The sequence below is a fragment of the Tyto alba genome, unplaced genomic scaffold (genome assembly GCF_018691265.1).
Source record: "Tyto alba isolate M040663 unplaced genomic scaffold, T.alba_DEE_v4.0 Super-Scaffold_45, whole genome shotgun sequence".
Classification (NCBI taxonomy): domain Eukaryota; kingdom Metazoa; phylum Chordata; class Aves; order Strigiformes; family Tytonidae; genus Tyto; species Tyto alba.
In genome coordinates, this window is record NW_024881321.1 from 2,566,632 (window position 1) to 2,593,851 (window position 27,220).

The following is a 27,220-nucleotide window of genomic DNA, read 5'->3' on the forward strand; positions in this document are numbered from 1 at the left end:
TACAGGTCTAACGTTGGGTTTTTATGACTGTCAAAAGTTTTGCAAACCCCAGAATTTTGTGTTGCTGATGCAGCGACCAGGCGGCTTCTGTAGGGAGTTTGGTCTGGGATGGTCTAACAAAAGGCTTCCAGATGTGTCACCGATGGGTTTAAGGAATGACTTGTGTGGGGCTCCAACTCCGAGCCTTTCAGGTACAGGACTTTCCTTGGTCAGCAGTTCAGGGAAAAGGAGCTCCCGGGAGCAGTGGCTTTGCCCCTGTCCTGGTTTCCTAACGCCAAGTGAAGCTCCAGCTTCACACACGTTTGCAGTCGGTGGGAGCTTCCCCGGGGCGGAAGAGCTGCAAGCGGCAGTAACCGGGTTGTGTCTCTACTCCTGGCCCTTTGCGGGGGGGGGGCTCCTCCACTAAAGATGCATTTTTGAAACGTTTCGAGGAAACATCTCTGAATTACACACTTAAGGAAACCACCAGGCTCTCGTTCTCCAGGAGGTGGCTGAATTCCACCCCCAGAGCTTACGCGTTGGGCGCTGGCCCATCTCCACCTTCCCAGGGAACAAACCCCAGCTCCGAGCCGGTACGAGTGGCGGAGGGAGTTTGGCTGCTCCCCCAGCCCCGGGGCTGGTGGGTGGCTGGTCCCGTGCTGCAGAGGGGAGCTGGAGGGACAGAGGGTGGGACTACACCCCCCCCCCCGCCACCGCCCGCGCAGCGGCGGGGCTGCTGAGGGGCGCACGAGGTAACGCAGCTTTCTTAAAAACATTTTATTTCATGTCACTTCCCCTTTTGTAGCCAAACGGTGCTTTTCTGTATTCAAACAATTTTTGTTTTGACAAAACACATTGAAGTCAAATCCTTTCTTAAGGCAGAAAGGAAGGTACAGTCCATTGTTTGATCTGTTTTTACACCCTCTGTGTTTAGAGTATGATGCCCAACCGTTTCTGGTCCGCCTGCAAACACCATTTCACCGCTGCCATCACAGCAGAACTAGTTATATATTAAGCAGTCAATCAAGAACCATTTAATTAAAAGAACCAAACTCCTGTTCATAATTCAGAAGGCTTCTTTGAGTGCAAGGTCTGCTAATTGGTCGTCTTTGGAAAGGCAAAGCAGCAATGTGATCCTTAAAAACATCACTGTCTCGATGCAGGGAAGCGGCTACTGCGCTCCCACAGCTAAAGTGACTTTAATGAGAGTTTGGTGGAAAAACCAAACCTTGCCTTTGAGGAAAAAAAAAAAAAACAAACCTCTTCATTAGAGGGTTTTGTTGAGCTTTAAAAAAAGCCAAATTCAGTGTTTAACGCTCATTGATCCGTGGTAAAATTTAAAGAAAGGGACAACTTAAAATTATTGCAACGGTGAGGTATAAAAATGAGTAAAAACGCCCAGTTCTTGCTGTGTCCCTGTGGGGTGGGGGGGTGGGGGTGGGGGGGGAGTACTCTCACACTGACCAGACGTGCTCTATGGTTTCTATCATTAGAAAATCCTAAATATTGACACCATGACAGACAGACCGAGGGGTTATTCAGATACCGTACTAGAGGTACTAGCGCTGTTCTCCTGGGGAGGAAGGACAATTCTTTTTAAGTCCTGCAGTAGCTCAATCTTGTTATCCAGTCTTTTTCTGCTTTCCAGAAGCTCCTGGATTTTCTCCTCCGTTCCTATTAGAAAAAATAAAAGAGATAAAAGCTTTCAGTCATATGTAACTATCGTTAATTTAAAAAGCATGTTGTATATACAGTTGGTCTCGTCACAGAGATGGACTATGTGTTGTATGAGACTAGTGGAAGTATTAAAGTGTCAAAAGAAAAAAAGTAGAGTTACATACTTCATCATCCACATACCGTAATCTCAAAACCAGCAGCGTGATAGATTTCATTTAACTCATCCCAGCAAATATAAAAATTAGCAGCTTAGCAACTACCCCAATGTTAGTTGACGTACGAGATTTAACACTTCCATTTTCCGAATCCCTTTGCAGGGGGGCTCCTCCAACAAAGATGCATTTGAAATGTTTCAGGAAAACATCTCTGAATTACACGCTTAAGAGCCAATTCGCAAGCTTAATGGATTTTAGCCAACGACAACAAAATTAAACCCGAAAAGACGACTGCGTTCAACAGCTTAGGTTCTCAAAAACCAGACAAGAGCACCTAATGTTCCCGCTTCTGGAAAAAAATAAGTTATTTCCAGTATGCTGATGGGATTAACCAAGTTCTTTATTTGCAAAGCTCTCCCCGCCCGCATTGCTGCTGCCAAAGACGGTGGAAGTCAGCGGGAGCTCCGTGAGGGGCCTCACAGGCCGTCAGCACAACCCGATAGTAGCTCCGGATGTTTTACCCCTTTTTCATTCCGAATTACAGATCTTGAACCATCCTTAACTGAGATTTTTATAAAACCCAAACCAAACCAAACAAGCCTTTGGCCTTCTCTTCCCCGCTGCTTCTTCCTCGTCGCGCAGGAAGCCCGTCGCTGCGGGGGTCTGTGTGTGTGTGTGCACACACTGTTACAACGCGTTTCGACGGACGTTGCCCACCCAGGTTGAGTGTGGATGCTGGAAAAGGGGCAGCGCCTGTTGAAAACCCTGGGCAGCAATTCAGGAAAGAGGGACTTGACGCTTCACCCTCGCTCCGACCGAATAAAAAGCAGATGACCTTCTCTCCTCTCCCTCTCCCTCTCCCTCTCCCTCTCCCTCTCCCTCTCCTCTCCCCTCCTCTCCCCTCCTCTCCCCTCCTCTCCCCTCCTCTCCCCTCCTCTCCCCTCCTCTCCCCTTCCCTCCTCTCCTCTCCTCTCCTCTCCTCTCCTCTCCTCTCCTCTCCTCTCCTCTCCTCTCCTCTCCTCTCCTCTCCTCTCCTCTCCTCTCCTCTCCTCTCCTCTCCTCTCCTCTCCTCTCTCCCTCTCCTCTCCTCTCCTCTCTCCCTCTCCCCTCCCCTCCTCTCCTCTCTCCCTCTCCCTCTCCTCTCGTTTCCTCCTCCCCTCCCCTCCCCTCCTCTCCTCTCCCCTCCTCCCCTCCCCTCCTCTCCTCTCGTTTCCTCTCCTCTCCTCTCGTTTCCTCTCCTCTCCTCTCCTCTCCTCTCCTCTCCTCTCCTCTCCTCTCCTCTCCTCTCCTCTCCTCTCCTCTCCTCTCCTCTCCTCTCCTCTCCTCTCCTCTCCTCTCCTCTCCTCTCCTCTCCTCTCCTCTCTCCCTCTCCCCTCCCCTCCTCTCCTCTCCTCTCTCCCTCTCCCTCTCCTCTCGTTTCCTCCTCCCCTCCCCTCCTCTCCTCTCGTTTCCTCTCCTCTCCTCTCGTTTCCTCTCCTCTCCTCTCGTTTCCTCTCCTCTCCTCTCGTTTCCTCTCCTCTCCTCTCGTTTCCTCTCCTCTCCTCTCCTCTCCTCTCCTCTCCTCTCCTCTCCTCTCCTCTCCTCTCCTCTCCTCTCCTCTCCTCTCCTCTCCTCTCCTCTCCTCTCCTCTCCTCTCCTCTCCTCTCCTCTCCTCTCCTCTCCTCTCCTCTCCTCTCCTCTCCTCTCCTCCTCCCTCTCCCTCTCCTCTCTCCCTCTCCCCTCCCCTCTCTCTCCTGCCCTCAGGTGTCACTTACACCTGACAGCACAGCCCATCACAGTTCCACAGCGTCACCTCAGCGGCTGCGGCAAGATCACGGTGGAAACCGTCATCTTCAGGGCTCGCCACAGGCAGCCCCCCGGGTGTCACGTCTCTGCGGTTGAGCAGGCACATACTTGAGGAAAAAGACTGTGCGAGTGGGAGCTGAGGGGGAAAAAAAACCTCTCTGAGCGTAACTGGATACGAATCAACAAGTTTTATCGGGAATAATCAAAAGGAAGAGCAAACATCAGAGCTGCGTCACCGTATTTGGCCGTAGGGGTGAGCTACAGATGGAAGACACACGGCGCTCTGTCTCTCCTCCCAAAAGGACGTGGCAGAAAGAGAAACAGCCCGGCGAGAGCTGCCAGCGGTGGGGAGGCCCGGCCCGTGGGAGCGCTTCCACAGGAAGGCAGGCAACAGGTTGGGAACCTTCCACCTCACGCAGGAGATGACCTGAAGGGCAACCAATGTGTAGCACGGCCTGCGGAATGTGGGCCCGGGAGGCGCTTCCCCTTCGCCAAGAGTCGCGGTTTAATTCCCCGCTGGCACCCAAGCGCCCTCCCCGTTGTGGCAGGAGGGGGCTCTAGGAGGAGGTACACACAACAGCTCTGCGACTCCCCCCTGCACAGCTGAGCGGCGGGATCCCCCCGAAAACAAACGCGCCCCGGGAGCACAGAGCCAAAAGGGGAGGTCAAAGCCGACTGAGGTCTCACCCCCAGCAGGACGCACGACAACAGAAGAAGCAGCAAAACTAAAGGACGACGCTTTTCCCTGGGGGGGGAAAAAAAAAAAAAAAAACCTCCAACCTAGAAACTTGAAACTGCTGTCGAGGTGATAGCTGGTTCCGTGTGAAAAGTTTTAGATGCAGCCAAGTTTGCAATCAAGCCGCGTGCTGCAAAAGAACTGTTTATCCCTGTATATAAAAGGGACTTTTTTAAAAGCACTATCAACAATTACAATTCAGAATGAACTTGCTGTGCTGATGCGTGAGGCTTCGGAAGAGATTTTGCAGGATGAGCCAAGAAGTGAAAAAAAAAGGTAAAATGAAAAAATGGATTGGAGGTAAAGCATGTCTGATGACCCAAAATCATCAGTTCCAGGAGAAAGATGGAAGACAACACAGGATTTGTATTAGTCCTGCTTTACTTCTTCTTAGACTTTGTATGTTATCACGGAGACTTGCTAGCTGGAGCTTGGAAGGCAGATTAGGACCAAAAAAAAAAAAGAAAAAGAAGAAGGAAAAGAAAAAAGCTGGTGATTTCCTTCCCTCCCTACAGATTCATTTATAACCAACGTGGTTTTCATTCCTTTCATTTTAAGAGCTCCTCTTGGATGTGCGTTTTCGTTATTGACCTTGAAATCAGAAGTAGGCTGATGGTATCAGAAAGGAAGATCGTGTGGTACAGGAAGAACTGAGCTGCTCAGGTAGTGGGGAACCGGAGAAGCGACAACTTTTCCCGCTGAGAAGCGCCCGGTTGTGTGTACGTAGGTGCCGGTGGCAAGAATTTCTCCGGCGAGCTGAGAAGAGGATGAAGTAATTGAGGAAGCCGGGAAAGAAACAAGCGTGATCCCAGGTTGTGTCAAATGAGGATGTTTGAGCAGAGGTGTTTTAATGCCCTCAGATGAGGCACTGGTGGAGCCTTGTGTCAGACTAACTGTGACACCAGCCACTCCCATCTCCGAAAGAGGAATTTAAATGGGAGAACAGGAGGCTGAAGAGGAGCCTGGCTTTTGAAGTCGATTGCAGGGGAAGCTGCAAGCATTAGCAAACATCACCTTCGCGTACGGAACCCCAGCATCAGCTAAGGAAAACCCATTTCCCTTTCCACAGGGATAAATTAAAGCAAAAGTTACAACAAAGCTGCTAACAGTTAGAGTGGGGAATGGGAGCAAGAGACTTCTGAAAAACAGGTTTAACCTTGCTGCTTGCAATAGCTGAGATTGGAGTCCAAGCCCCGGAGTTTCCTTCCACACCGGTGGTTCCCAAGCCATTGCTCCTGCCCTTGTTTTCATTTCACTCCGAGCATTCTCAGCTTGTTTTTCAAAGCACATTACACTTGCCATCAGGTCCAGGTCAGTTCTGCTCCTGGCGTTTAAGGCTCTTAACTGAAACCCACCAGCCAGTCTGAACAGCGTTCATCCGACGGGAGCAGAGCTGTAGCCCGGGGGAGCTGCAGGAGGGAGGCTGCGGAGGAGGAAGGGAAATAACCTGCAGAAACAGGACACGAGGTTCCTCTGGGGAGGAGACCCCCTGGTCTTTTAAAGCTGTGGAACTGTGACTTGCCTCCCACTTCAGGCCAGCCAGCCAGATCTGACATACTGTGTTTCTAAAGATTCAGGCAGCAATGGCTTTTATACAGTTGTTTATAGAACACTGAGAAAAAAGTTCCATTGGAATTTTCATTTTAAATGGTCATTTTATCAAAATGCTCAGAAGAATAACCTCTGTGCCAAACCCCATACCAACTGCTACTGCTCTGACAGCTTATTTCACATACCTGAATGAATATTTGCCAGTATATTTTCAAAGAGTCCACAGTCAAAGAGTGACATCACTGTCTCTTCGTACTCTGGGGAAAGAGATCGTTTGATTTAATATTACTGAGAAAAGGTTTACAGAACCCCACATTACAAGTAGCACAGAACAGCAATTACTTATTTGATATCATACCAATTGCTTGAGGTTTTAAGATGTCTTCCTTCTCATATAATCCATATTGAGAAAGAAGGATCAATTTGTCAATTCTACTATTTTTATTTTTTTTTTAAGTTTCACACAGAAAATAGGCAAGGGGACCTACCTGCAATTCCCTTTTTGGGTCTGCACCATGTGATCAGCCCATTGAAAAATGAGAAATATACTTAAGTCATATTTAATTCAGTCTTGTCAGGGCTGTATGTGTAACAGCAGGGCTGACCATACCAATTCCTCTTGACAGGTCACGTGCCATGTGGGACAGCGCTATCACCAAAAACCAGCCCAGAATGATGCCTCAATTTCCTAACTGAGGCTTCCAGTGAAATGAAATACAAAACGCCTGAAGACCTCGCAGGACCGTTAAGAGGTTTGCTTACTGGTGAAAAGCTCTGAACCCCTAATGTGTCCCAGACTCATTACTTCTTCTAGCAGCTGCTGTCACGTTACACGCGAGCTGCTCGTGAGGAAGATTTGGCCAGGTGGGCTACATTTCACTTCCCATGCATGTGCTTCAGTTACTTTGCATAAATCAGCATTCTTTATCCAAAGGTATTGTTCGTAACTTTGTAAAGCTGGGAGGACACCAGGGGTGGAAGGGTTGGTATTTTCTTTTTTCACTGTGTTGCGGACAAAGCAACATTAGAGCGGAATCCTTCAAGAACAAAGTGCTTCATACAAGCTGATACTTAAAGCAATGAAACCCCCAAATACACACTAACAGTTGACAATAAAATTCTAAGTAATCATCCAAAGACTTGAAATGTACAAGCTCAGGGATTTTTCCCTCAAAAGAGCGTACTGATACGAACAGATAGGTGGTCCCTCTGTGAAGCTGTAAGAATGGCACAGACTTATGAGCCAAATAAAGACTTCTGGTTCGGGGAATTCCCTTCTCTTCAGTGCCCAGGAGAAGAGGGCAGGCTGAACTACCTGTGCTTATGCCAATGGGCAAAAGGTGGCTTCAAAAATTCAGCTTAGAAGGCCTCACTAGAGCATGCTGAGTTAGCAGCTCTTCCCCTCTGCTGGCACGGGTGTACCAAAAAATACTCACTCTCCACCTGCTGTGCAGCTACAGAAATAAAACAGGACCCAGTTACTTGGCACTACAGAAGTACCCTCAGGAGGGTGACCCAGGGCTGAGTGCCTGGCATTCAGATCAGCGCTTTTGCTCTGAGAGCAGAGTCCCCCGTGGGTCTCCATACCTGTTTCTGAGGTGTTGTCATCCATCAGTTTTTCCTGCGCCAGGTGAAGCGTGTCCAGCATTTCTTCAAATATGTCATCCAGAAGCCCAGCTTGCTTGCATTTCCTAAGAAAGTCTATTCGGACTGTTAAAACACAAAAACACACTCTCAAACAGAAGTGTTCTGTACAGGGGGCTTTACTCGTTTGCTTCAGAAACAGAAACTTTAGCCAAAGCCTCCCCTTCCAGTAACAAACACGAATACAGATCTCTGGCTCCTCCAGCTCCCCACTCAGCCCTGTTCCGTGGGAACAAAACCACGGTCAGGCGGATGTAAGCACTGGGGATAAAGCTACCTAAGCTCGAGATCTGTCTTCATTTATCAAAAGCAAATATCTCCACAACTCTAAACACACCATTCCTAAAGCCTCCTGATACCCCCTAGTACAGGAAAACAAGGGATTTGTCTTGTTTTTTTTTTTTTTTCTTCCTTCCAGTCCTCAGGACCACACTGCGGACTGAATGGGCTAAAGGATAGAAAATGGTACAAGTGAATAAGTATTGGACATGATAAGAGAATTAAGGCTACTTTTACCCCAAGTGATCTGGGCACTGAACTTGTTTACTACAGCCCGTTTTATATGCCTGCTTTGTCAGATTTGGATCTCTAGGGAAATAACTACCTATTTTTAATTCATGTCAGAGCGGCAGGTCAGCGACAGGTTTCAGTGAGATCAATTATATGGGCTGTTCAAAAGGAAAGAGCTATCACACAGCTCACAGAAATCTGCCAGTCTCCATTAAAAAGGTTACTTTTTGTTGGGAGACGTTTGTGAAGGGGAAAAAAAAAAAAAAAAAAGATCATTTCACTTAACACTAGATGTCCTACTAGGTTGCCTGTTCTTCATAGTGGTAGTAAAAATTCAGAAAAAACATTATGCAGCGACCTACTGTTAGGATACCATGCCCATACACTAAGCACAGCCATGGGAAGGTGAATAATCACCACTAACGCCCTCCAAGTGACAGCATAATCCCAACAGGCAACTGCAGCAGGACCTTCGGGGTAACATGAAAACTGCAGAAGTGAAGGATGGGTTCAGTGGTTGATTCCACTGCTCTAACAGCATGTTTATGCAGTAAAATACTGTATTAAGCACCCAGGGTTCAAAAGGCAAGCCTGTGGTGGCAGCAGCAACCGTAGCAGCGTTCAGCCAGCCCCAGCCCTGCCCTGTGAGGCAGAGCTCCTGCTCCAGGTGGGCTGAGCTCCCCTCTCACCGCTGGGCTGCTGCTCAGCCCCTGCTCCTCACGGCACCTCCTCTTCTAGCCCCTTCCAGAGCCTGGCAGAACTTCACCCCCCTCCTTCAGGAGGGGCTCCAGTGGAAGGAGACCGAGGTGATTCCCTTTTCAATGTATTGATAGAGGGGTTGGGGGGGGGGGTCAGGCAGAGGCACCCCTATTTTCTGGGGACGGGCAGCCCAACACAGCAGCCAACGGGCGCGGGGGCATTCCCAGGTGAACTCACGGGCTCACATCACACAGCAAGTGCTGGCCAAAACGCAGAGATTCGTTCGCTGCGCAGCTATGAAAACCCGCCCGGCCATTCTGCAAAGCAGACTTCCACCCCCCTGCCAGAGCCTGGAGCGCCATTCCTCTCGGGAGAATAATAAAGACACATGTGCAGCATCGCTGCTATCAACCATCTCCATGCTCTGAACTTCAACCTAACAGATCCCAGAATCTCCCAGTTGGTCTATAAAGCGAGTCGCACCTTTATGCCGGTTGTTTTTTCTTTTTAGCATCTGTAAACTGTTTTCTTCTGCTGCCTCTTCTGTGCTCTGTAAGAAAATCAAGACAACGTACTTTTACATCCTACTGACATTTGCTGCTTTGTTTCCATTCTCTCACCTCTATATCAGCAGAAAGATAAATAGCAGCCCTTATTTCTGTGAACAGAGTCAGCTTCTCTGCACAGCTAACCATATTCCTCCCCAGACGTTCCATTTTTAAAAAGGGAAGCAAAAATTGCTTCAAAACAAAAACTCTTCAGGAAAAGCCCAACACATGGGACAACACCCTCCTTAATGATTGCATTTGCAAATAGCACAGCAGATGTTAACAAATGCCTACTGCTAACTCCCAGTGCAAATGATGATTAGTTCCCTAGACCTGATGATAGACTAGAAAGGATTTGAGAGGGGAGGGGGAATATTTTTCTTTTCCTTTGGACAGGATAGAGTCAGTCTCTGCTGTTCCACGTCATACCACAGTACTACAGATAATTCTTAAGCTCTGTCACAAAACTCCACCAGTGTACAAATGCATTGCTTGCACAGTGGTAAACAATTTATCCCACTGTGATAAATCCTGGAGCGCCTCAGCTTCTTATTTGCAGTGTTTGCCCTGATCTCTGAGATCGCTAGCACTGGAGAGCAGCAGAGACAACACATGAGTAACAGGTCAAATGAATCTCTGCTGTAATATCAGGAACGCAAGTGGATTCATAGCTCAGAAATTCTTGGAGACAAATAACCTACACCCTGATGAGAGGACTACATAAAAGCTGCAAAGATCAAACACAACTCCTCACATGATCCCCCCCCCCACTTTATTCTCAAGACTGGGAAAGGCAGAAGTTTTTCCCAAGGAAAGCTGGATGCTAAGTCCTCTAGGAAGGAGAAACCCTGACTCCTCCAAGAGTCAATGGGAGTTCCCATGCACACTTCCGTGGAGCCAAGAGAGTCACCTCTAAACTTAAAACGAGCTGTATTTACAGGTTTTCTAACAGGCCCTAAAACAACTCCCCCTGCAACCAGAGGGATGCTCTGCTTGCTAGCTCCCGAACCCTGGGAATGCCATCTTCATCAGCAGAGCTGAGAACTGCCTGATCTGCAACGAAAACCTGCCACATTTACCATCAGCACAGATTCACAAACAAGTGCCATTTTAAAAGGCCAAGAGACTCATCAAAAGCAGTTTTTCATGGCGGCTGTGTCAAGCCCTAAGTAAATCTGAGGGATGTCGTACTTTCAAAGAAAAGGAGCCCCCGGGGGGGAAGCTTTTTCTGGTCATGTCAAGATCACAGCCACCGAGCCAGCCTGGTTGGGAGGCTCCTATCACATTTGTGCCAGGTTACCCAAGGGCAGCGTTGGCTCTGCCTGAAGCAGCTCCAAATGCAAACAGTTTTGTTTTGACAGAGCGACAAGATCAAAACAAGGCAGCTGTGAAGGAAAAGTTATTGCTTCTGTGAGGAAGACTCTGCTGAATACATAGTCAAAATACCTCACTAACAAAGTCCTTTGATGTAGCAGGTGGGGGTTCCTGTTTTAGAACTACTCAAATTCAGAATTACCATTTGCTCCGTGAGAGTGGAAGATTTCAATTCATGTCTTCTCCTCTTACTAGCTGCATCTAGGAATCAGGAAACAACAAAGTTACAAATGTGTCAGTCTCAGACCGGCGATTTCACATCATTCACATTCTCTCTTCTCCCAAAAAGCTACAAAAGTGAAGCACTTTGGATGGCAAGGCAAGAGTATGCTTCAGCTTCCCCCCCCCCCCCCCCCCCCAACATGACATTTCAGTGGAATTTACATTATTCCCATATAAGAAAAATTACAGGTCTGGACCATTAGGAAGAACTGCAAATCTCTGTAGCATTAGGATATCACTTTGCCTTTTAAACTCAGTATAAAGCAAACCTTAGTTCTGAACATAAGATTTTTTTATTGCAGCAGAGTGAACTCATTCTCTCCAGCAGCAGCACTACCTCCAGGTGGTAAAAACTTCAGGAAAGTTTAAGATGACTGGGTTTTTTCAGTCAATTCTTATTTATGATAACACACTCTCAAAACTAAGACTATGTAAAGAATTATTTTAGGTGTCCCAAAGACACACAAATGGCCTCCAGAAGCAATCTGACTTGTAAGTTTAATATTATTTATGCTACAAAGTGGTTTGAGTGACATGGTATGAGATCTCTGCAAAATGGGGGATGCCTTCTAAAACAAGAGGAACACAGTCCAAAAAGCAGCCCAACTCTTCCTGCTCCCCACAGTGTTCTTCATTCTTCTGTGTTTGTCAGCCTTTACTCTGGGAACATCCAACATTTCCAGTTAAGCAGAAGTTTGAGCCTGTTTCCAAGTCCAAACTGCCCTCCCATCCCTGCTGCACAGAGCTGCAAGGAGACGTCTTAGCCCCCAAGGCACACTATCCCCTTCCAGTCACACAGCAGAGCCCTGACATTTCAGCACAGGAATGTTGTTTGGGCCAAGAACAAGGGGGCTGTTCCTTGACCCCATTTTCTCCAAGCTACGGGGAAAAACAAGCCTGGAGAGGCAGCCCTTTCATATCAGCTGCCGCTCCCACGCAGCCCAGCGCCGGCTCAGCCTGCCCCAGAGGAACAGCTGAGCTACTTCAGCTGAGTTGGATCCTGAAAGTCAAAACTCTACCACGGAGCCACAGTGCTTCCATCCCAGCCTTGTCCCTCTCCCCACCCGGTGCAGACCTGGTGGCACACTCGGTGCTGGCGTTCCCCTTGCCTGCCCGGATGGGCCAGGAGTGGATCAGAGCGCCTGCCGCTCCAGCCAGCTCCCCAGCAGACACCCCTGGCTACTGTGAGTGCCACGGGTGCAACCGAGAGCTGCTCGGAGGCAGGAGACGTCGGGCTTGGGGAACTAAGTGTCATTTACCCAACTCTCACAGTGGCTCCCCACCTCCTGGGGGTACAGCTACTCTCTCAGACAGAATGGGGGACAGACTTTCAGGGGGCAGGGCAGACACTGCCAGCAGAATCCATCCACTCCTCGTAAACGGAGGGTCTCCAAATTAAGTGCCTCTGGAAGATTTCCTCTAGGAGAAAACTCTCTTCTCAGGAACAGGCCATACATTGTGTATGCAGCACTTGAAGACACTAAGACCTTCAACCTCCTAAGATTCAAGCCTTCCTTGTGAAGGAGGTGGTCCACAGGGGCTGGGCCTAATGCCTTCATCTCATCTCACACTGGAGACAAAAGCAATCCTGGCCCTCTCTGGTACTTGGGCAGGAGACTGTCTGGACAGACCCAACAGACTGACAACCATCAGACAACAGAAAGCAAATTAATTTTAAAAAGAGAGGGGATGTCAAGCCCCAGGAGTACAGCCGAATAAAAAGCAAAACTGTGAAGTGTAATAGGAAGCTGCATTTGGTTAGTGAAACACAGCAGTATCAGGTGTTAAATGGGCTGTACGTCTGGCCAAGAAGCCTCAGACCCTATGACTAAAAGTTTAAATGATGGTCACCTAACCCACCCCCCTGAGTGACATCAGGGTGGAGCCAGTCTTTGTCAAGAAGATTAGCCAAAGTTGGCTAGACTTCAGCGGGAGCACACCACTCTCAGCATGAGTACTCACGGTTTGACTGAGCTTAACTTCAATGTGAGGGCCAGCCTAGAACCCACTCTGTTTGGAGCAGGACTGTATGAATTACCTTAACAAAGTCACAGCTTTGGTTGGCTGTTCAGTGAGATTTCTGACTACCTCTGAATCAGCAAGGAGCAGGACTGTCAAATTAAGCTCCATTTCTGTAGCAAAGGAAGCAATTCTTAAACAGGGGTTGTATAACCCTCTTGCTACACTTAAAAAGCATTTTGGGATCCTTCAGAATAAAAGGCTCTATTAAAAAAAATCACTGCACTGAATACAGAAAGTGCAAACGTGAACATCTTAATGTAACTACAGACAAAAATTCCAAGGTGACCACTCCTCTAACAGCCTTCTCTTTGCTAATCAGGTGCAAGCATGTGCATCTCACATGGATTTTACAAGCTGCTTGGGCCTATCTGCCCACAGAGTCAGAATGATACCATGAAGGTTCAGGTCCACAGTGTTTTAAGTCACTTTTAAGAGAAATTCAGGGAAGATCAAATATAAACATTTCCTACTTCAAAAAATCTTGATTTTTGTGCACACGCATGGAGCTCAGCCAAACCACTCCTGCAAGATTAGAAATCCACCACGCAATATAAAGGTGGAGTAACATTTATTTTGTTCAAACAAGTTATTGACTGTAGGATGCAAACTTTTAAAACAAATGAAATCAACGAAGCCATGAAAGAAACTCACCATAGTGATTGGTCCTATTGCCTGGGTCATGTTTTGGGCAGAACACTCTAAAATTTAAGTTCAATTGTAAGAAAAAGAGAAAAAGTATTAATAAGTATGTAAACAGAGTTATGCTGACTGATTTTAACGGATATTTTCCCCTCTTTTCATTGAATGTAAACTGAAAGACACTTAGAAAAAATTATCAGAATTGTTGTTCAGCATTACCCATCTAGGAAAGCACCAGCTATAAAGTCACATACATGCACGAGCTTGTATCTGTACCGTTAGAGCCCCAGAGGACTCTCAACACTGAAGCTTTGTATTAACAGTCCCATTACCCCACTCTGTTTGGACTTCCTCAATGTTCAGATGCTGAGCCAGGCACGTTTCATCTGACGTGGCAGTCACGGTGGCAGAGGTACTCTTATCGCAATGCCTGATTACAGCGAGATTAATGCCGCCAAGACGAAATACCCCAGCACTAACATTGCTTGATCACAGCTACTGCAGTTCTGCCCCCTTGCCCTGCCCCGCTCAGGCCAGGTCCGGAGCCTCTTCAGACACAGCTCACCAGTCAGCTTGAATTTATCAGCCCTGCCTGACCCGCTGGCACAGCCACGTGGCACGGCACCGCCGCGCACGGTACCAGTTACTTGCTCGGCGATCTCCGTGCCCCTCCCCTTCTGCTGCCCAGTCCCCAAATCCTGACGAAGCAGGGCACCCTGTTTGAGACCCAGCAGCTTAAAGCTCCTCAGTCCATTCGTCCCTCAAAGCCTTCAGTAACATGAGAGATGGGACTATTTTCTCTGGCTCTAGGAGAGCAATGTGAATTCCTTGGAAGAGGCAAAATGCAACAAATACAGCTGGAAATACTCCTTATTCTGGATACAATAATGTACAAAGAACGTGAACCAGCTTCTATAATATGCCTTTCTTACAGAAGGATCCCAAATCACTTTTTAAGCAAAGTTGCCTCCTCAGGAGTATGGTTAGCGGATCTCTGAATCACAAATCTGTTTGCTAAGACTAACGCTCAGGTGTTTGGAAGCAATTTTTAAAGGGAACTGCATCTACTACGACATTTTCTAATTACTGTCATTCTTTTATTTTAACAAAATAGAAGCACTGACCTTAGAAATGCAGTCTGTTTCCTTGATGAGCCAGCTTTTTTGCATGAAATGCATTTTAATGCACAAAAAAAAAAAAGATTTATGCGTTCCTAACAATTCAATCAGAAAACTAAGTACTGGAGGCACCTTATTTACATCCCTGAATTTCTAATGTTGACCTTGGGAGGTTGGTTTTTTCCTCCCCTCCCTTTGATTCTATTCTTTCTCAATTAAAAACAACCTTCCTAAGTACAAGAACATCTTATAAAGAATAGACAATACGTTTTACTACACAGGCCAGTTTATTTAGAAGCACTTCCTTACTATAATTTTTGAAAGATGGCAGTACAACTTACACTTCTTTCCCAACCTCTAATCTTACCAGCCACTTCCACAGCACTCTACGCTTTCTCTTTTTTGTTCTGCTCTATTTGTTTTGATAGTCACTGCTGATCATCATGATGGCAACTCAGGATTTAAAAACACCATCTTTCTCTCTCTCTCTTGAAGGAATTATCTCTTTTGATATGATTTTCCAAATGTTTTATTTCACCATGAAAAAGTGCAGGGGGGTGCGCTGTCAATCCATGTCCATTGTTTTTCAAGTCTTGCTCCTCTTCTCTCCAATAAATACAAGCTAGCTACAAATTCTGTGATTTATTTATGCCACAGATACTATGCATAAGTCTTTGGGTTCAAACCGTTGAAACCGGCCTCACTGCCTTTCTCTCACACAGTCCTTTTTTATCTTTTCAGTACAGGTTGCTATAGCCTAGTTTCCTATAGTTCCTATCTAAGAGAAGCAACTAGTCGCACACAGCGACTTAATGCGAGGCACTTTTAAGGGTCCCTCTTCCAAACCTCCAAGGTCATCTGTTCAGAAAACCACCAAATCAAACCATATATTCAACCGCTTCTTTGTATCTAGGCTGTTAGCAGTCCCGCTCATTTTTCAACATCTTGAGGAGTTCGGTCTTCCTCAGCTCAAAGTATCCTTTCTAAAGCTGTATGATGAGAGCCATTTATTCTGTGATCCCAGAGAGTTTCCATCTTCCCAGCTACACTCTTCCATGAGCTTTGCGGACTCCCAAAGACATTATAAGCATAAACTAAACATATCATCTTCTCTATACAGCTGGGCTTACAGCCTTGAAGAAAGACCTATTTATTTTGGTCTGAGAGCCCTAGTGAAGCAGCCAGGAGTGCAAGTGTTTTGACACAAAAGGACCCATCTTTCCTTCACTGCTTCTAAGGACTGCACTAGTCCACCCCTTCCTGAAACAAGTTGTGATGCGATGGTCTGCCAGATTAATCTAAGACTGATGTGGCCTGTGATCTCTCTGGCCTTGCACAGAAATGGCCACTGGGGGTTTTATGCACCACAGACTTCATCCAGCACTTCAAAAGGTCCCTAAAGTCCCAATTTCAAAATCCCCTCATCTGCATCCTCCAAGCAACTCGTTCCATCTACTAATGGCAACGCAGGCAGCCCAAGGGCAGCAGACACCAAGACTAGCATGATCAGGACAGAAAATTTAACTCTGTTTAATTGTGTTAATGCTAGCACGTACTTGAAATACAAGAAGGTCTTGTTGGGAATACAAAGTTCTCTGCTAGCATACGGAGGGAAAATTACCAGAATTTGCCTAACGTGAGCAGATCCAGAAGTGCTATAGCCTGCTCTGTGCTCAAACCACATTTACTGAAGCTTCTGAACCAACAGAACTTAAGAATTTGAGTGACATTCATAAAAATCTTGGTCCTCGAAGACTAGCTAGCTAGATAGTAAGGACTGGCTTCCCTGGGTTTGGCTTAGTGATCTTTCAGGAGTGTTGCAGGCTCAAACACTGAACAGGTTTCTTCCCCCGGCTGTGATGTTTTCCCGTGGAAGGAAAACATTTTCCCCATTGCTCGTGAACAGAGGATTGAGCATCACTTTAAGAGAGGTGAGCGTACTTGCTTTTTAAAAAACTTTTAAAACCGCACAATTTTTAGGTCGCCCTTCCTGACACTGCCCCCAAGCCCTTGACAATAATTAGTTAGAAAGTACTTGGTTAAATACCGGTAGACTCCATTTACTTCATCCGTTTCTATGGCTGCATCATCGCACAGCGCACAGAAGTAGTGGTAACTTCTGCGACAAGCTCTTTCCTCGCATCCCACAGTGGCTCCTTTCTTGCGACAGAAGTTGCACACCTAGAACAGGACGGGGTTTAGCAGGTAAGCATTACGGACAGCTACTGAGGATCTTGCCAGACAAGGCAAATACTATCCCCTGTGGGAGAATCAAATCTTTTCTGGCAGGTTGCCTCTGTATAATTCATCAGGCAAGTTCACTCCTGAAAACTCCTACCTTGGTCTTTATTTCAGCCGCCTTTTTGCTATCTTACCTCTATTTCATACTGATGAATTTGTAAAATGATGCCACGAGCCATGTGAGGACACCTGGAAACTTCTCCCCCTCCCTTAAATCTTGCCCAAATTATTTCAGTCCCTACTGGTATTAGTGTATTTACGTTTTCAAGGCTAACTTTGTAATGAAAAGCGTTCCACCCAGTACGTAAGGTCGAAGGGCAGCCAGAGACAAAGCCAATAAGAAAACCTCCGATAAATAACCTTCCTTCTGCTAACACCAGAAGGCCTTTCCCTTTACACTTATGAATTACATAACTTTGTTTCAGGCATTGGCTTAGCCCTTTACCAAATTCTCCTAGGAAACTTAGACTAAGGACTTAAAGGCCAGGAAAAAACAACACATTTTAATACAAAATGAACTAAATTTCACCAACTGTAATGTCAAATCAATGTTTCTAACTCTACAGCTGTAATTTCCTTAACCTTAGTGGATCAGAAGGACCAAGTACTTTTCTGCATTTTTTCCCAAGCATAAAACAGCCTGGACAACCTTCAGCACTATGAGATAGGATTAAGTGCAGATTCAGAAAGAAAATTCTTACCAGCCGCTTTCCCCTCTTGAGCTCTTTCAACACTGATGCCACATCAAACCGTATATCCAGATTATCTGGGTTATACTCTTCAGATTCCACAAATCCTGAGGAAAATAACTAAAGACAAACGAGACAGTATCATGAAGAGAGGGACTCAGTCACCAGTGCAGAAAAGAGAGGAAGGGTACATCTTTTCTTCTTGCACTTGCCCTACCTAAGAAGGCTGATTTTTCTCTGTTTTTAAGAGGTTTCACCTACACTGAACGGGGAGCTATGCTTAAACCTTTTCAGAGTCAAAAGTTCCTCTGTCTATATAGGAGATTTCACATGACTTGAAGGTGCACCGAGAGAAGATAACAAGGTAAGAAAGTGAACTTAGTAAGAAGTGTGAATTAAGAATGTCTGGAAGTCCAGGCTGCCCAGAGTAAGGAGGAGAAGCGCTTCATCTGACAGACCTCCACACCGTGAACATCCTGTTATCTAACCAACTGCTGGATGCAACATTTCTCTGTAATAAAATTTCCATACAGTCCAATGCCGAGAACAACTGACTGCATGAGAAACACAGGAACATTGTACAGAGCCCGGGAGCAACCCACAAAACATGTACCCATGCACACTGGGGCCACTTGAATTCCCACAGAACTGCGGTGACAATAAGTGAGGAAGGGGAAGTTCTTAGCGACTTTTTTCTGATCATCATATATAGCTAATTCCAAACAAAAGTGAGCTACCCTTATGTTAACTGCCAGGCACAGTCTGCCCGCTCAGAAGATGGTAGCAGCTAACTGCAAAAGAGCCAAACAGTGCAGAAAAGCCTAAGGCAGAGAAACTAGTAAAGTTACTGCAACACTGAAGCAACATTATAGCCCTAACAAAACACCCAAGTAACACTGTAAAACAAGTATCAGACGTTTCTGAAACATTCAGCTACTAGAAAAGGAAAAAAAAAAAAACAAAAGTAGAAAAATGAAGATTTAAATAGAAAACCTGCGAGAACAAGAAGGCTGAAACAATGAGGAGCCAAAAAAGCTGTTCCAGCAGCAGCTGCATCTTCTGTGCTAAGCGACCCTCGATGAACAGAGAATATGGATCTGTAATTGACTCTGCACACCAAGAACCAGCTCCACTAAGATGTCAGAATAAAGGGAAGGCATTCTGACAGCAAGAAGAGTAAATATATCCTAGGATCACAGCACGCTTTAGAGCTTCACAGATATTTTCATATAACTTCTGATATTTTTATTCCTCACTTTATATAAAGGCACAGACTGGGGAGTTTTTTACCTTGATATATCAAGTGATGCGAATATTTTCCTGCAAAGTTTTAAGTAAATATGCAATTTTCTGTGGTCTGAGAAGCCTCACCCAGTTTAGTGTCTCAAGAAGACCTATTCCTACTGCTAGACTGGATGTGTGTCTAGAACTGTGGATCAGGAACAGACACACATGAAAACATGACAAATCAAGGTGTCCAGCTGTGCAGCCATGTCGACCCCCCTCTCCAAAATTCTGGCCGAGCCCTGTTGCTTTCCAATCTAATATAAGCTTGCTGGTGTGGGTAACCAACCTTTTAATTCAGACACCACTGTAGAGTCAAAAATAGAGAAGCGCTGGAATCTTCCCCTTTAACCCCTCTTCTCCATTCCTTGTATGTACCGACCAACTAAAAAGCCACTCACCAGACAATCCTGATGAGCTGCAATATTTCGCTCTTTGGCAATGTACATTACAGAACCTGCCTCCCCTTCTGAACAAAATGCACACGTTCTTCTCACCATCTTCGCCATTATCCAGAAAACACCTAGAGCAGGAAAACTGGGACAAAACACAAAGCAATTCATGCAGCTATTATATGTCAAGCAGGACAAACAGAGGAAAGCAGAACTTGCTAGCACTTGTCCTCTAACTGCTCCTTCACCTACATCCCCTGAACCTTGGTGCTTTGCTCCTCCAGGAACAACTATTAGAATAGGCAAAGCCTGCTCTTGGGAGAGCGGTGGGGTGGAAATCAATTCCCAGAAGCTCCAGCACTTAGGGCAGGAGGAAAACTGGTTTCTTTCCTCTTGGAAAGTCACTAACAAGTCATAAGGACAAGAGTTTTCAAGCTTGCTTGGCAGCATCTGCTCCAACAACAGGCCCAAGAGCAAGCTAGCAAGTCATGCCCTAGATGTGAAACCCCTTTTTCTTTGGAGGAGGTCCATCATTCATAGCAGTGCTCTCCTTAAGCTAGTTCTGTCCCGTGTGGGTCTGCAAGTCAACTGAGGAGAGAAAAACAGCTGCCTCCAAACTTCTCCAGTGCCTTCCAGCTCACAGAAAACAAGGAAAAAAACACTAATTCCTTCCTGTAACAAGGATGTAGCAGTGAAGCATGGAGAGGTGTTTTGGGTTTGTGTATGGGGTGGGGTTTTTTCTTCCCCTAATGAGTCTGTGGATTGCCCATGGCCATAAGGTGTGAGTCATCCCTCCCTATTCATCATTCCTGAGCCTTTTGTTGTGTTTTCTCTTTGCCCGAGGGAGGGAAGGGGCAAGCCAGCAGCTGCTTGGTGCTCAGTTGCCTTCTGGGCTCAAGCCAGGACAGTCCTGACAATACTCTGTGTTGCCCAAGTGGGGCAGAGGAATTCAAGATAAGGATAGTAATAGGGAAAGGAAACTGGCAAAGCAGGGTCTGGTCTGAACTCCGTTAGCAGAATGACCATGAGACTTTCTGTTGTTGCAACTGTGGTGGAGGGACAAGAGGTGGAATGTGTGGATTGTGTTTCACTATTGTGATGATATTATTCTTAGTTTAGTGTGGGGAAGGGTTTGTGGTTTGTTTTTTTTTTTTGGTACGTTGATGTGAATGAAGCTTGTGAATACTGTCTTGTGTAATGAACGTGGATTTTCATGACAATTCTTAAATATGTGATTCACAGAGGTGAGGGTTGGAATGTGCTGCGTTTGTGTGTATGGCTGGGGGTTTCAGAGATGGCCCCCTGTGAGAAGCTTCTCAAAGTTTCCCTGGCTCCAAATCAGACCTGCCTCTGCGCCAAGGCCGAGCCAATTAGCGATTCTGGCCAAGCCTCTGCAATAATGTATTTAAGAAGGGGAACCTGGAAAGAAGAGACTTCTGTGAACACTGGGGTCAATGGAAGAAAGGAGGAAGGCTGGGGGGGAGGGGGAAGGTGTGCTGGAGCAGAGACTCCCCTGCAGCACATGGTGAAAGGGCAGGGCTGCCCCCTCGCCACCCATGGAGGTCCAGCGGTGGAGCAGATGCCCACCTGCAGCTTGTGGAGGACCACACACCAGAACATGTGAGTGAGCCCAAAGAAGGCCGGGACTTTCAGGAAAGAAGCCCCCGCTGTTGTAGTTCAGAGCTGGGAAGACTGCAATACATGGGGGTGTCCCACACCAGAGCACCTCGGGAACAGCTGCAGCCCCTGGGAGGGACTCACATCAGAGAAAGCTCGTGGAGGACTGCCTCCTGTGGGAGGGACTCCACGCTGGAGCAGGGGAAGAATGGGAAGAGTTCTCCCCCTGAGGAGAAAGGAGCAGCAGGACTAACTGCACCTCCTCCCCAATTCCCTGCTCCCTAGGCTGCTGGAGGGAGAAGGTAGAGAAATCAAGAGCAAAGCTGAGACCAGGAAGAAAGGAAGGGGGTTGGGGAAGATATTTTTAAGATGTGGTAATGCTTCTCACTGTCCTACTCTGTCTGTTAATTGTTGCTGCTGTTACTGTCTGAATTACATTGATGTTCTTTTTCTTCTCCTAACAAGTCTGTTTTTTGCCCGTGACCATAATGGGTGACTCGTCTCTTCCTGTCCTTGTCTCAGTTTCGGGCCTTTTGCTTTATTTTCCCCTTCCCATCCCTGAGGGGGAAGGGGTGAGCAAGCAGCCGCCCTCTGGACTCAAACCAGGACGACGAGAGGCTTGCAAATAAAAAAGGGCAGAAGACAGTCAGAAACAAGGTATTTGAACATTCCCTCTCAATGAGGTGGGACGAGTGGCATAATTCTCTTTATAGCCCGAGATTTGCCCCATGTACATCTGTTCTCTTTTCTTGGCCATATCCACTCAAGTCTTAATTGTTCTGCTTCACAGTCTTTCTTTTCCCCCAGCAGCTGCAAGATTTTAAGACCAGCTACTTATTTCACAAAACAGTCTAAATGCTTCCGTATAAGCCTTTACCCACATCCTTCACCAGCAGTTTAGAGCATCACGCCACACATTAGCAGCAAAAGTTTTACTTTGTGGCTCCTGCGCAAGTCCACCGCAGAAATCTTCTACAATTTCCCACTCCTACTAGGTTAAACTGTCCTTTGCTGGAGACATCCCCTCCGACAGCACAAATTCCCACAGGATAAGAAAAGTCTGCTTTTACTTTCAAGAAATAAGAAGATCTGAAGTTAAATTATTCTAGTGAGAGGCAGTAAGGTCCAAGCATTAAACAGGCAGGAAATCTCAGAGTCCAGCACAACTTACAACCTTTCTGTGGCTTTTAACAGCCAACTTGTTTTGGGTTTGTGTATGTGTGGCAGGTGTTTTGGTATCAGGCAAGGGGGATACAGGGTTGGCCCTTGTGAGAAGCTGCTAGAAGCTCCCTCAGCTCTAAACCAGACCTGCCTCTGCACCAAGGCCAAGCCAATTAGTGATGGTGGCCACGCCTCCACGATAATGTGTTTAAGAAGGGGAATTTGGGAGAAGTGGGAAGGGTGAGGGACACGCCTATTTAAACACAAAGGTCAGTGGAAGAAAGGTGGTGGGAGGGTGTGGTGGAGGTGTACTGGAGCAGAGTCCCCTGCAGCTTGTGTTGAGAGGGCAGGGCTGTCCCCCTGCAGCCCGTGAAGGTCCACGGTGGAGCAGATATCCACCTGCAGCCCATGGAGGACCCCATGTCAGAGCAAGTGACTGCACCCAAAGAAGGCTGGGATTCTGTGGGCTGTTGCAGTTCAGCGCTGGGAGGACTGCAACACGCAGGAGGGAGCCGCACTGGAGCAGTTTGGGAAGAGCTGCAGCTCGTGGGAAGGACTCATGTCAGAGAAAGTTCATGGAGGACTGTATCCTGTGGGAGGAGCCCATGCTGGAGCAGGGGAGGAGTGTGAGGAGTCCTCCCCCTGAGGAGGAAGGAGTGTAAGGGACTGACTGCACCTCCCCAACCCCTGCCCCTCCTGCACCATGGGAGGGGAGGACGTAGAGAAATTAGGAGCCAAGCTGAGCCTGGGAAGAAGGGAGGGGTGGGGGAAGGTCTTTCTAAAATATGGTTATACTTCCCACTGCCCTACTCTGTTAAGTGGTAGTGGTGTTTGAATTAAATTGATGGGTTTTTTTCATCTCCTGATGAGTCCTGTCTTTTTGACTGTGACCATAATAGGCGAGTCATCCCTCCCTGTCCCTATCTCAATTCCCAAGCCTTTTGCTTTATTTTCCTCTTCCCATTTCTGAGGGGGAAGGGGTGAGTAAGCAGCTAGCTGACAGGTGCTCAGTTGCCCTCTGGGGTGAAACCATGACACAACCTCTTGTTTTCACTAGTTCCCACCTCCCTTCCATAAAACGGAGGGGGTAGTCTCAAGTGAGAACACCACCAGAATAGAATGGGATTTTTTTTTTTCTTTTCCCCCCGTCTGGCTCTGCCACTGAGAATCTACTTAATCACAGCAAGTCACTTTGCCTCCACACACATCTTGCTTTTTACCTCCATCCTTCTATCTCTTGTAAGCGAGGCAGGGTAGGGCCTGATTTCCAATACTCATCTATACAGTGACTATCACATCAGTCTCAGAATTTAAGCATTAAATAAACATGATAGAAACAAATAGAAACATACAAAAATATTAGAAATAGAATAGAAAACAATGATGAAAAAAAAAAAAAAACCGAGCTAGAGTCTGAATGACTCAGAACTCAGGAAAAGTTCTCTGCAGCAAGCTACTACCTGGAATTGATGCAGATACATAGGCCCTGCTCAGGCCCAGTCAGAGGATCCAGCTCTGAGGGCTCTGGGAATTTCGTGAGGGAGAGGCTGAAGGTGGAGTCTACAGTCCTTGGTATTCTTACAGGCTGAGGAGAAATCCTGGTGCTGCAGAAAAACAGAGGACACTTGGGTCAAGGTCAGTCTTGGAGTTATTCCAGCACCTTTGCAGTAACCCTGAAATGGTGGAAGGACAGCTCTTGGCCATTTCTCACTGCACAAGCAGCCAGACTGCACCCCTTGCTCCATTTAGCTCAGTATTCTGTCCCCCACAGGAGTGCTGCTTTGGCCCTGTGCTCTTCCCTAGCTTTCTGCTACAGATTACTGCCAGAGAAAGAATACTGAGCTAAATGAGGCAATGGAACCGGCTGGCTGTTCTCAAGTGAGAAGGGAGTGGCTAAGGGCATGTTTCCAGTTCCATAGTTTAATTACATTTCACCTAAACAACCCCTTGCTTTTGCAGGTCTTAAGCCTGTTGCTCACAGATTCCATCTGACACCCCAGGAACTGCCTGAAAAGGCAAGAAATCGTTGTTCCTTACTCAACTCCTCCAATAACACTTGTGACAGCACAGATCTGTTATTCTTTCTCATACTGTCTCTTTTTCAAGTTGAAGAATCTGAAACTGTTTAATTGTTCCTTGTACAGAAGCTGCTTCACACCTTTGATCATCCCCGTCACTTCTCAATCTCTGCTCCTGCTATGTTCTTTCAAAAAGGCGGGCTACCATTTACAGTACAAAGTCACAACGGTGCTCCATATTTTTCTCTTAATGATTCTTAATACTTCAATCACATTTTAGACCGCTTCTGAGCATGGAGCCAACACTTTCATAGAACTATGCAGTACAGTTCCCCAGACCTCTTTCCTAAATGGTATCAGCATGGAGGGCATCAGCGTAATGATTGTTGCTCTGACACATCCGTAATTTTTCACTTATCAATGCTGGACTTTCACCTGCTATTTTATAGTCAAATCATTCACTGTCACAAAGTCCTTCTACAACTCTTCACAGACAGCTTTCACTTTCACTGCCACAGAAACAGACTCTGGGAACCTAAGGCGACTAATTCATCTGGAGGACCTTCCACTGCTCTCCACAGAGCAAATGAAGCTGCAAAATGGAAGACAAAGGAGAAGCAGCTGAGGGAAAGAAACAGTCATGTGCCTCTGGCTGCTGCTCTGGTACCTGTGCTGTTTCATAGAAGCAGGTTTGGGCTTGTTTTTTTTTTTTTTTTTTGCAGTGACAAAATGGAAGAGCACGGGAAACAAAACAGAAAGTAAAAAGGGACAGAAACATTGTTGGCAATTGCACAGGGATCGCACCACTTCCAAATACACCTCGATGAAACATTACCAGTTCATCCAAGTATTTCCTCCCCAGATCCAATTCTGAAAGTTTCCTTGCACATATTTTACACAGGAGGAAACTAAGGCACAGAATGTCACTCAGCATAGCTGTAGGGGAGTAAGGAAAACAACCCAAGTCCCCAACTTCCAGCATGCTACAGAAATCCACTGCCCCAGATCCTGTTCCGCTCTTCACCCCAGTATAGTGAAGGATTTGATCTACTGAAGTATGGAGAAGGAAGGAAATTACATGCCTGTTAGCCCCCACTCACTGTGTCCTCCATTTGCACTTTGTGGGGAAAGAAGCACTGCTGGTCATCTATTAGCTGGGCACGACCTACACAAACCCCCTTCTCATTCTCCCCCAACTCATTAGCAGTATAAACACACCCAGTCTTTGTAAGGATTTCAGAACAAATCCAAATAAATCTCTCTTTCCAATCACCTTTCACTGCTACAAGGGAAATAGTTTAAAGAATATTAAAAAAATATTTTCTTTAGAAAGCTATATGTTATCACATCTGATCCAAATGATGGGGGTGACTGGAGGGTTCCTCATTAGATCTAAACTCTCACCTATTCACAAGATTATAGAATCATAGAAAGGTTGGGGTTGGAAGGGGCCTTTGAAGATCATCTAGTCCAACACAGGGACACCTTCCACTAGACCAGGTTGCTCAGAGCCTCATCCAATGTGGCCTTGAACACTTCCAGGGAGTGGACATCCACCACTTCTCTGGGTAACCTGGGCCAGGGTCTCACCACCTTCATCATAAAATCTGTCTTCCTTATGTCCAATCTAAACCTATCCTCTTTCAGTTTAAAACTGTTGCCCCTTTCTTGTCACAACAGGGCCTGTGAAAAAGTATCAGGCTTTCTCAGATCTCTGCTTTATATATTAAAAGGCCACAGAAGGTCTGCCCGGAACCTTCTCTTCTTCAGGCTGAACAACCCCAACTCTTTCAGCCTTTCTTCACAGGAGAGGCGTCCTGGTTTTCTGATCATTCTCATGGTCTTCCTCTGGACCCTCTCCAGGTCCACATCTGTCTTGAAGTGGGGACCCCAGAGCCGGACACAGTATTTGAGGAGGGAGATGTTTGTGCTTCTATTGTTGGAGGTCCTCAATCGCTCCCTTCACACTGCACTTCAGAGAGTAACACCTCACCCTCTACTGACACGCCACCACCAGCATTTTAAACACAACAGTGTCATTTCAAAGAGACTAACCGTTCCCACCTTACTATGATTACCAAGTGCCAAAGGGCAAGAACTTCGGGAAGAAGGATGCAAATCGACCCTCCACCGATCTGGACAACCGGGCGCTGAGGTGGGGCTGGGACGGGACCCGCTGAGCTGCCTTCCCTTCACGCCCCCGGGGCTTCGAGGCCTACGGGGGCGAGTTGCCACCTAGCCGGGCCTACCTCGGCCCCGAGCCTCCTGAGGCAGCGAGGGGGGAAGCAGAGCAGCCCCGGGATGAGGCGGCCCGGGTCGCGGTTTGCCTCCGAGACAAGGGCCAGCGCCGCTGAGGGAAAACCCGGGGCCGCCCTCACAGCGCTTCCCCCCCTCCTCCGGGATCCAGCTGGGCCCATTCACGGAGAGCCCGGGGGAGGGGAAGCGGGCGCCGAGGGGGCACCGGACACGGGGTGGCCCCAGTCCCCCCCCTCCCCACGTTGCCGCAGTGACTTACCGCGGGGCGGCGGGAACCGCCCACCCCCGTCCCCCCTGGCCCGGCCCGGCGCCGCTTCCGCGCCCGCTCACCGCCCCCCCTCCCCCCCCCCCCTTCCCAACTCTCCCGCGCGGAAGTGGGCGTGCCCAGAGGCGGCACGGAGCATGCTCAGTGAGGGGAAAGGGGCGGGGGGAGGCGGGCTCCACGTGGTGCACCCAGCGTGACGCTAACTGGCTGCGCCGGGAAGGAAAGGGGGGGAGGCGCCCCGCCTCTCCGTCGGTCACGTGGTGAGGGACCTACCCTGGCGCCTCTGGGAGTGCCGAGGGTTCGATCCCCGCGCCCGGTAACCCCCCGTGGCCTCCCACGCGCGGCCATTTCCCAAGGTGGGGGGGGGGGGGTTTCCCCGCGGGGAAGGGGGAAATCCTGCATCCTCCCATCGCCCCCGCCTTCATCTCTGCACAGCCCTTAACCAGGCGGGCCAGGGCGAGGGGCCTGGTGCAAAGGGGGAGGTTGGGATCGGTGACCGGCGGTGGGGCTGACGCCTGACCGAGCAGCCGATTCGAGCGATGGGCAGGAAGGGCCAGGACGAGGTGGCGAGCCTCCCGCAGCCATCGGGCTCTGTGGTCAGCCCGTCCCTCCACGTTAGAGGTGCCTGCAGCGCACTG

General features: G+C 47.6%; 2 protein-coding genes across 5 annotated transcripts in view; one reads left to right on the plus strand and one right to left on the minus strand.

The window, feature by feature from the left end:
• The window catches only part of RCBTB1 (RCC1 and BTB domain containing protein 1), a 33,409-nt gene extending 26,593 nt beyond the window's left edge, over positions 1-6,816 (plus strand). Inside the window, exon 13 of one of the 2 annotated variants that reach the window (XM_033006682.2) lies at positions 6,510-6,816. The gene's annotated coding sequence lies outside the window, so the exon portion shown is untranslated. Of the gene's footprint in view, positions 1-1,973; positions 2,690-6,509 lie in introns of those variants that run through there. The other variant, XM_033006683.2, reaches the window with a different exon arrangement.
• On the minus strand, positions 742-26,665 carry PHF11 (PHD finger protein 11). Of its 3 annotated transcripts, none has more exons than XM_042806051.1 (12): positions 26,577-26,665; positions 23,504-23,647; positions 19,275-19,410; positions 17,602-17,709; positions 16,707-16,840; positions 14,666-14,686; positions 13,554-13,600; positions 10,801-10,859; positions 9,220-9,286; positions 7,471-7,593; positions 6,069-6,140; positions 742-1,653 (listed from the first exon to the last, which is right to left on the minus strand). In XM_042806051.1, exons 3-12 carry the CDS (start codon positions 19,380-19,382, stop codon positions 1,514-1,516), a joined length of 879 nt encoding a protein of 292 aa, XP_042661985.1. In that variant the 5' UTR covers positions 19,383-19,410; positions 23,504-23,647; positions 26,577-26,665; the 3' UTR covers positions 742-1,513. The 3 variants fall into 3 exon arrangements, with proteins under 3 accessions (XP_042661985.1, XP_042661986.1, XP_042661987.1); XM_042806052.1 differs by lacking the exon at positions 26,577-26,665 and adding an exon at positions 26,126-26,519; XM_042806053.1 differs by lacking the exon at positions 14,666-14,686.
• Between the last annotated feature and the right edge of the window lie 555 nt (positions 26,666-27,220).